The 10,168-nt window shown below is 44.1% G+C and overlaps 1 protein-coding gene across 1 annotated transcript; it reads left to right on the top strand.

The window, feature by feature from the left end:
- The first annotated feature begins 604 nt into the window (after window positions 1-604).
- On the top strand, window positions 605-9,623 carry KLF6 (KLF transcription factor 6). Its single transcript, XM_071560097.1, has 4 exons — window positions 605-1,113; window positions 3,944-4,517; window positions 6,221-6,344; window positions 6,766-9,623. The coding sequence occupies exons 1-4, from the start codon at window positions 1,012-1,014 to the stop codon at window positions 6,815-6,817; spliced, it is 852 nt and encodes a 283-aa protein (XP_071416198.1). The 5' UTR covers window positions 605-1,011; the 3' UTR covers window positions 6,818-9,623.
- The last annotated feature ends 545 nt before the right edge of the window (window positions 9,624-10,168 follow it).

Raw genomic sequence — 10,168 nt, 5'->3', positions numbered from 1 at the left:
CGGTTATCCCGGGTCAGTCCAGCACAGACTCGCTGGGGTCACGGCTATCGTGGCTGAGCCCTCACACCCCGCTCGGGCCGGGGGATTCACGACTGCCCCGGCGGAGCCCTCATACTCCGCTCGGGCCCGGGGTGTCACACACCCCGCTCGGGCCCGGGGGTATCACGGCTGTCGCAGCTCCCCCAGCGGAGCCTCCCGCCCGGCCTCGGCCCCGCAGCGCCCCCCGCGGCTGGCGGCGGCGGCGGCAGCGCCGCGCTCGACTCCGCTCCGCTCCCCTCCCCCGCGCGCTCACACCGCCCCTCCGCAGCGGAAAAAAAAAGGAACGCAGCCGCTTCCCCGCTTTATATACCCTGCTAAAAATAGCCACGGCCGGACCAGCCAATCAGGAGGGGCCGAATTTCGAATCGGGCCAATGGCGGGAGCCGTCACGGCCGGGCTCGGTCACGCCAGGAGGAGCCGCGGCGGCCGCGGCGCGGCGATTGGGCGGCCCTGACGTCAGCGGCACGCGGGGCGCGGGGCGCGCGTCGCGGATTGGGCGGTGGCGGCGGGCGGCGCGCCGGAGTCACGCGGGGCGGGGGCGGGCGCGGGGGCGGGGCCACGGCGCGGCCGGGCCGAGCTTTGAATAGGGAAGTTTTGCGGGGGGCTCCGCTCGCAGAGTCCGCGCCGTGTTTGCAAATATTGGGGCCGCTCCTGCGCCAGGTCCGCCGCCGGCCGCGGGAGGGGGGAGCAGCCGCGCGCCCGCCCGCCCCGGGAGACGTCCTGCCCTGCTGTGCGATTAAACTTTGCATGAAACTTTGGGTCTTTTTTCCTCCCCGAGCTCCTCAAGGAATTAATATATATATATATACAATTTTGTTTTTATTTTTTTTCTTCTCTGAAGGAAGGGGGGGGGGCTTGGAAACTGAGAGCAGTGGTTGACACCCCCCCGCACACACCCCGCAACCCCTGCACATAAAGGAGGCATCTGTATTTTTGGTAACCAGCACTGACTTTGTTGTTGCAACTTGAGACATGGATGTTCTCCCAATGTGCAGCATCTTCCAGGAACTCCAGATTGTGCACGACACGGGTTACTTCTCAGCCTTGCCGTCCCTGGAGGAATATTGGCAACAGGTAAACGAGGATGTCGATGTTGTTGTTGTTGTCGGGGATTTTTTTTAAGCCGTATTAAAGGATGAGCGGATTTCAGGAAAAAAAAAGACAAAGAAAAAAAAGCAAGCCCAAGTGTCAGCGAGGAGTTTGGGGAGAATTCAGCACAAATGTGTAGAAATGTTTTGAAGCAGGTGTTTCGGCTCTGAATAGACGGCTGTTCGGGGGGCACCGTCCCGAGGTGGATGGAAGGAGCTGCGCATCCCCGTCTCTCCCTGTTTACCGCCCGACCCTGCCTGCCGGAGGCTGTCAGCGCCCCAGCCCCGCTCCGCAGCCGCTCCGCTTACATCGGGTCCTGGCAAAAGTTTTGCGCTTGTACCGGGTCCAGACTCCACAGCTGGGTCTTGTCATCCGAGCTCCCTGCCTTGGCCAAGGGCTGCTTTGAGCCCTGTGCTGTGGGTTTGTGTTTGGCTTGGATTTTGATTTTTTTATTTGTTTTTTATTTTTTTTTGTTGGTGTTCTCTTGTTTTGATTTTTTTGTTCAAACTATTATTATTATTTTTGTTCCTGGCGATGGTGAGGAAAAAGCCTTCCAGGAGTGCCCGTACACACGTCTGTGTGTGTGCATGTGTATGTACATGTACAGAGCGTAGCTCTTCCGAGCGCAGTGAGCTTTGCCGAGCCCGTGAGTTGTCAGTCATATGACAGCGATCCCCTTGTGCTAATTGCCCTGGCCGGGAAAGGGGAAGAACGGAGGCTGCTTCCCTTTAATGGACATATTTTCTTGCCTTTTTTTTTCTCCCTTTCTCTCCTTAATTTGACCGAAACACCGGGATGGCAAGGGCTGACAGTCCTGCGGGGCTCGGGGGACCGCGGCCGCAGCTCCCCGGTGGGGTTGCTCAGCCCGGTGACCGGAGCAAATACCTGCTGGCTTTGCAGAAAGACGAAGGAGCCTTTCCCAGAAGGTTGAAATGCAAAGTGTTACAACCTTCACATGCCTACTAATTGTATGCAATGTCCTTTTTTTTTTTCCCTCCCCCCCCCCCGCTCCCCTTTCAGAGCGGCAGCTCCATAGTACGTGATTGAAATGGAGCTAAGTAGTTTCCTTCAGGCATTCGGGCTCTTGGCGAATCGCCAAGCCCTCGTTCCCAGTAGCCTTCAGAGGCATTTAAACTCGAAGAGAGCTTCACTTCGCTCCCCATTACTAATCTACCTAATGAGCAATTTAAATTAGCCAGGAATATGAAAGTTTAACAAGATCTTAATAAATGCTCTTTTTACTTGTTTTCACAAAAATCAATGCACTATTTTGCTGTCTCTGTCGAAACCCTTTTTGTTTTGTAACGTGAATTGCAACCCAGTTCCCTAATTACAGAGACATATACGTAAATACCGTGTGCAGCAGTGGGTTTGGATCTGGGAGTGTTTGGGGTTCTGGTTGTTTTGTTTTGTTTTTTTTCCAGTTTTTGCCCACACTCCGAGCCTGGCCAGAGCATGTGACCCAGTTTACTGAAGCAGTGCTGGGAAGAAAGAAGGCTGCTCCCGTGGCGGCTCCGCTCACGGGCAGATGGGAAGGGGCTGTAAGGGGAATCTGTGGCATTTGAGACTAGGTTTTGCTAGCTGGCTTGGAAAAGATGATCTTAAAATAAGTTGAGTTTGGTATGGAAACTTGGTGTGTCGATTTTCTCTGTAAAGCTTCCATGTGGATCATTTCCTATAGTGGAAAGAATAATCCCAAAACATCAGCTTGTTGCCATAACAGTTCATGCTCTTTTTTTCTTGTGAACATGGCTAGAAAGTCAGCAGGGTGAATTGAAATTGAAAACCTCAGTTTCACCCGTTTAGGATGATTTTCATTTTTGTTTTGTCTCATTTCATGGAGTAGAGGGGAACGATATTGTTGGGGAGAAGTTGTCCATGTACTGTCGCATGTATATTTGCACAGAGTACTTTCTTGGCAGATGGTCAGGGTTTTAAAAGGAAGTCTCCTTTGGCATTGCGTGAAAGAAAGAGAGAGATGACTCATACAGTTGCACTCTTGGCCAGTAGATAAAGTTCTTGTTCATTGTGGGACTCCCAGCAGGACCTCAGAGTAATTTCCCGTTTTGCATTCTATAGAACGGGACATTTCTATTCTGGAACTTATTTTGCCCCATTCCTCTGTTGAAGTTTTACACGTTCCTCTGGACACACACGGGAGCAGTTTGAGTTATGTAGCGTGCATGCCAGTGCGCTTGGAAATGACATTCTTTGAAAGTCGAGTGTGCTGCGTCCTCATGCACAGGAAATGGGAGAATGTCTGCTGCTCCTCTGATGTCCCCAGAAGATGGGCTGGCAGCTCTGCAGCCATGCTGAAATTTGGCTTTGTTTTCTGCCACAGGATTTACGTTTTAACTGCATGTCAGAGCACATTGTGTTCAGTTGGGTCCTTTCAGCCTTGTGCTTGTGCAAGAGAGATACAAAACAATTTCAAATAAGGTGCAAGAGCAAAATATGGTTATTTGTTGTGGTTCTCTATAGTTCTTTTCAACATCAGCCTACTGAAAACACAGATTTTTCTGATGAGAGTGATGATAATTTGGCTGAGTCATTAGAATGCTATTTTGGAAACCAAGGCTGACTTGCACCTTCAGCTGTGTGTTTGAACTCCTGCCCAGGTCTCAAAAACTGATTTCTTTTCATTGTAACAGTCACCTAGTTATGGCTTGAGGAGCCTTTAATTTGTTTTGAACCTAGAAACCATAAATTGAATGTACTACATTCCTGAAAGCTTTTTGAAGTGTAAAATACAATTGGGTTTATTTTTAAGCAAGCTCGTAACTCTTTTCTTTTTTCTTCCTTCTCTTTCACCTAGACATGTTTGGAGCTGGAACGGTATCTTCAGAGTGAACCCTGTTATGTTTCTGCATCTGAAATCAAATTTGATAGCCAAGAGGATCTCTGGACCAAAATTATTTTGGCACGTGAGAAAAAGGAGGAATCTGAACTGAAAAACACATGTGTCCCAAAAGAGGACAATCTTACTGGTCAGAACTTAGAGACCAACAGTTTGAATTCTGATGTGAGCAGCGAATCTTCAGACAGCTCTGAGGAGCTCTCACCAACTACAAAGTTTACCTCTGACCCTATAAGTGATGTTTTAGCCAGTTCAGGAAACTTGAGTTCATCTGTCACTTCCACTCCCCCTTCATCTCCTGAGCTGAGCAAGGAGCCTTCTTCCCAGATATGGAATTGTACACCGGGTGAGTTGCATTCACCGGGAAAAATTCGTACCGGTACCGCTGGAAAGACTGCAGAAAAAGGTACACCCTCCAATGGTGACACCTCACCAGATGGCAGAAGGCGTGTTCACAGGTGCCATTTTAACGGTTGCAGGAAAGTTTACACCAAAAGTTCACATCTGAAAGCACATCAGCGCACTCATACAGGTTAGTAACCCTATGCTTATTAAGAGCTGGCAAGTACTATAGGGAATACCCATGATGTTGATGGTGTCACACTGTTAAATAATCACTGGGTGGGAGCCCGGGTTTGGAGAGATGATGTAATAGTAGTAGATGCTTACCAGCATCACTTCCTCATTCTTTTCCTAAGTCAGCTGCAGCCAGGGCAGTTGGTGGAAGAATGTCTGCTGTCAGAGCAAATGGGAGCCACTTGTCTAAGTAGGCAATGGTTGGGAAGCTACAGCAGCATGTGGTCTTCAGAAACAAAGGTCTAGACCTTTCTTGGTGATTGTATCTAAAGCAAAAGTGAGCCGCAACTTTATTGCTAAAAAAGAATTGTCGTATCCAAAAATTGGTCAGATCACTAAATACTGTAAGAGCTTGTTTTTATGCTGCGGTCTACATCATGTCTATTTTATCAGGCATCCCAAGGCCTTGATTATATTAAGTGTGGCTGTAGTAGTGAGTCATTTAACACTTTGGTGTGCCATTGTTATCAGCAAAAAAAATCTTTCAAAGCCACAGTGTGGTCTTGTCCTTCTAACTATCTGCCCAATCAGACTTAAAAATACAGGATTTACTGTAAATTCCATCCCAAAATACTGAGCAACAGCTTTTTGTTATTATGAAACCTGAACTGAAAATAACAATCCTGTATGTTGCTGGGAAGGAAAGTGAGGAAGATAGACACTTCAGGACTTTGATACATATTTTATGGTTGAAGTAGCATGCTGATTTGCTTGTTTGAGCATTATTATTTGACAACTCTTTATGACAGCAGTTAGATGTGTAGAGCTGTGCCTTGGCTCAGTAGTCATTGCTTAACTTGAGGAATTAGCATGGTGTTTTCAGTGTACCAATCCAAACATCTATATGTCTGGTTGGGTTTCCCCTCTCCCCAACATGTGGGAATGAGAATTCAGGGAAAAGATTCTATTTTGACTCATGAGCTCAGCATTTTGTGGTTTTTATGGGAAGTCTGAACAAGCTTGGATGCTCCCATTGTCGTGCAGAAGTCAGATAAAACAGGATTATTTCTAGAGGAGAGAACAACTTCCACTGAAATGGTGGTGGTTGAACAGACATAAATAGCTGCCAGCCTCAGAAGTATTGCAGAACTGGTGTTCTGGTGCTGTCTGACTGAGAATGTTCCTGTGAATGGAAGTGGTATTTCTTGAATGCTGAAATAGCAGTGTTCAAAGTGGTGTGCAGGCTTTTCCAAGAATAAGTGGCTCAGCAGAAAGGAGGTTGCGTGTTATGCAGATGAGTGAGTGACAGAGGACTTTGATGCAACACAGTAGCCTAATTGCGTTTTGGAGCCTAGCTGTGCTGTCTTTAATCACCTTTGTGAGGTCAATGATACCTGTTTGGGAGTAAGCCTGCCTTTACAGATGAACAGGAATGGTAGAGGGTTGCATTCCTTTGTTTCTTGTGAACCTGTTTAATCACTTTTTGTTTATTTTTCATAAGAATGAGATTATTTGATGTGCTGTTGCAGCAAGATATTTAAGTAGGAATCATGTGGATGAATTTTGTGAGCCTTCTTTTCTTACAAGTTCTGAAGCATTCAGATAGGTTAAATAAAATTGGCTGTCTTTGGGGGGTGAAAGAAGTTTACATAGAAGATGATAGCACCTGTCTATCTTTGAATGAAGTCATGACTAACAAGTAATCTGCTTTCTTTTTAGGGGAAAAGCCTTACAGATGTTCATGGGAAGGGTGTGAGTGGCGTTTTGCAAGAAGTGATGAATTAACCAGACACTTCAGAAAGCACACTGGTGCCAAGCCTTTTAAATGTAGTCACTGTGACAGGTATGTGACTGAAATGCACCCTTTTAAACAGTTATTTTTAATGCTTGTTGGAAAGCTAGTCTAGGCTGCTTTTTGCTTGTGTAGGAATTAATTGGAAACACAACAGTATCTGGCTTTTTGAAGGGATTGTTGTATATTTAGACTGGAAAAGCCTTTCCTTTTTATTTATCACTGGGAAGTGGTTTGTAGCCTGATCTTGTGGATGAGTGTTGAGAAGACCCTGGTGTTACCATTCATCTGCAGAGCTCCTGCGTGTCCAGAGACACCTTGAGTATTCCTGTGTATCTTGGGAATGCCAAATCCCTCATCCACCAGCTGTGTTTTGAAGTGTCAGAGAAAGGGGTGGTGCCTCAGTCAGGCTTATCGAGTTGTGCATGTCAGCAGCCATGCGCTAATGCGCAGCCTCACTCTTGCCTTGCAGGTGTTTTTCCAGGTCTGATCACCTGGCCCTTCACATGAAGAGACACCTCTGAATGGGTCAAGAGGTGAATCCTGCGGGCTAAGAGGCATCAAGGTTGAAGAGCCTTGAGCAGAGGGATGCGTATTCCAGCCAAAGCATGCCATTTTGCACCCTACCCAGTTGCCTCCAGGACCTCACTTCCTTGAAGGTCTTTTGAGGGCTAATAAGTCATGTAAGAAACGGCATAGCAACTGCAGTGCATGATGTTTGGGGTTTCCTGGACTCATACACTGGTATCTAACCTTCTGAGTGGCTCCTAAGCCTTTGCCGTGAGCATGTGCACTGAGAATGTTAATGATTGGGCGACTGTATGCGATGAGGATCTCTTGATGACTGTATGCTGAGGCACATTTTTTTTCTTGTGGTTGTTTTATAACTGTAAGAGAAAAAAATAGTCTGAATGTCTTGTATGTGAGGAGTATCTTGTGAGATGGGACGACCACCAATCATTTCCAAGGGGTGGGGGGAGGGATGTCTGCACCTTTTTAGAGGAAAAACTGAGAGGGGAAAGGGGGGGAATAAAAAGAGTCAGGATGCCAGAATGGAGATGGGGAACCTCCCTGTTCCTGTGTGAGAGGAGCTTTAGGTGTCTGGTGCAGCTATTAAACGTGCAATGTGTCAAGTAGCTTGTTTTACTTGCTACAGAGCTCATTTGTAATCCATTGTATAAGCTGTGTATTTACAAATGTAACACAACTATAACTTTTCATTATAATACAAAGGTTATTGCATGGTTCTGGGGAACTATATGCTTTTCCATTCTTTAATCAGGACTGCAGTTTTGATTCAAGTAAGAGCAGCTAAAATACAATTGGTCTAATGTTACATAATGTATGGAACATGAATAATTTTTTCTGTTGGGTGGATAAAACCACTATTGGTTAGAAACTGATTTTTCTCATGCAGCTAATTTTTCTCTTATTTATGCCTTGAGGACTAACTTCTGGTTTTCTAGCTGTTAATGCACTGTTGACCTTAATAATGGTGCCTTATGCAAGTGACCTTCTCTTGTAGAGGGTCTTATACAGGGGTATGGGTGATGCATGCTTTATTAAGGCTCTCTTTTCACCTGGCATTGTACTGTATCAAATGTATAATATGAGGGGAAAAAAAGGTTACTTCCAGGGTCCTCCTTCACAAAGACAAATATAGAGAAAAGTCATTCATGTCAGTACACTATTTGTTTAACTTAGACAATTTGACTGTGTTACAGTATAATGCATATGCCAATTGAATACCTGACCAGTTCTGCCACCTTGAGACTTTTTTTATATTGACCTTGCACAACAACTGTGTATATACACACCCCAACTGTACTTAATATGTCAAGTTTTCATACATATTAAAGATACAGAAGTATTAAAAGATGTATTTGCTTAAAAGGCACAAGTTTCACATCTATATATCTAGCTATCTGTTGGTCATACAGAAAGAAACTATATTACTTTTTTTTTTAAAAGTGGGCAGAAAAATAATTGTGTATGTATATTTGTGTGTACAGTCTGTGTATGTGTGTATATATATAGATAATATATAAATATTTTTTTTAAAAGGAAAAGAATTAGAACACATAGCTAGAAAATGCCACAGCCCATCAAAATATTCCTTCTCCCCCCTGCAATATGGTCATTAAGGAGACAAAGAAATGAAAGATACAGTTAGTTAAAATCTAGCATTTTTAGAGGCTTTACCTTTAGCTTAATGGTATGCTAAAGGCTTTGCTGGCATTCAGTCCTTCTCAGACTGCTGACTGTGTTTTGTAGTTATTAGGTTGTCTGGAATAGCGTATCTGTGGCCATTTAAGAGTGATATGAACCGAATATTGGCATGCTAAAAGAATATTAGCTGTGTGCAGATGAAGTACACTCGGGTTTTGGCCTTCCAGCTTACTGGAGGACCTGTGAGTGAGCTAGTCGTTGTGGTGGTTGAGATCTAATTTTACATAGTTCAGCTAAAATAAAGACTGTTTTATCCTAGAGTAGCAATAGTCTGTCCAAAACCAGTTTTATTTTGGTTTTTTTTTTTTTAAACCAGCTCACTACAGTCGATGCAATGAAACATGTGACCTGTTTTTTTCTGTTAATTATCGGTCTTGCTTACTCTGCTAATATTTTGGTATATCTTCCTGGAAATGTATGTAGATAAGTGGTTTAAAAAAAGTATATGCAAGTGATCTGGTTCTATGGAACACACAGGCTTAAATCATTCTCATTTCATTTTTGGTTTAAATTGCCTGAAAATGCACTTTTTTTTCTTCCCCCAACCAAACAAAATTTTCCAGAAAATGGATTTCTATTTACAATTGGGTTTTATTGTGTTTTTAACTCCTTGTTTGCATTGTCCTTGGCTTAGCCTTCTTATAAACCAGAAATTAAAAAAAAAAAGCAAAACCAACCAACCAAACAAAAAAACAACCCCAGAGGAAAAAAAAAAATTAAAACTTGCACTGGCTTGTCTCAATTGTGAAATACCATCAGACTTATGTGGATGGGGTGGGGCTGTGTGCCATATGTCAAATGCCTGTAATTTTCTTAATAAGCAAGTACATTTTGTTCAGGTGATAACTGAGCCTCAATCAAGCTGAAAAATAAAAAAAAATAAAACATTTTTGCTTGAAATTTAAGAAGAAAAAGTTTCTATTAGTGAAATTTCTTTTTTTGTTTTTGAAGCACCCTGTTATCTAAAGAATCTCTTTGTAAGATTTTTGTAAAAATTTTGTTTTACAAGATTTTATTTGAAATTGTTTTTTGCAAGATTGTTATATTTCTGTATGAATGTATTTTTTATTGGAATAACATAAAAAGAAATTCTTATCAGCATTATGTGTCTGGTTTCATCTTTCTCCTCTCTAAGTCCTATAGACCAAATTGTGTCAAGTACTATGTTGCTGCTTTGTCTTGAGTCACACCTGGTTGCAGGGGCAAACACCTTTGGGTCAGGCCACTTTGTAGAAGACAAGCCCTGTTGAGAATATAATTTTGTCAGCAGAAACTGAAAGTTCTTCCATATTTGAGAAGCTTTTCTTGACTCATCGTTTGTCTCAGTGGAATAAATAGTTAATATGATTGTTACTGCAAGACTGCACCTTCATTTCAAATCGTTTGTTCTGGAGAGGTGAATGCACATAGGGACAAGTTCTGCATGTGGGAAAGGAGGTTCAGTGGGCATTTAAAGAGAAGGAAAAAGCCATGAAGGTGATGGCTGGGCTGGAGGCACCTGTCCTTAGCTTTTACTGCTGAGTGTGGGCCTTTGAGCTGCCTAGTCCATGAGGAAGCCGGCCCAAAACCATGGAGGTGCAGCTGTGGGAAGGAATGCAGAGAAAGGAACTGCATGAGATCTGCTGGGCTGGGACACATACATCTGA

The sequence above is a fragment of the Pithys albifrons genome, chromosome 7 (assembly GCF_047495875.1).
Source record: "Pithys albifrons albifrons isolate INPA30051 chromosome 7, PitAlb_v1, whole genome shotgun sequence".
Taxonomy (NCBI): domain Eukaryota; kingdom Metazoa; phylum Chordata; class Aves; order Passeriformes; family Thamnophilidae; genus Pithys; species Pithys albifrons.
This window is presented reverse-complemented; position numbering and strand designations above follow the sequence as displayed.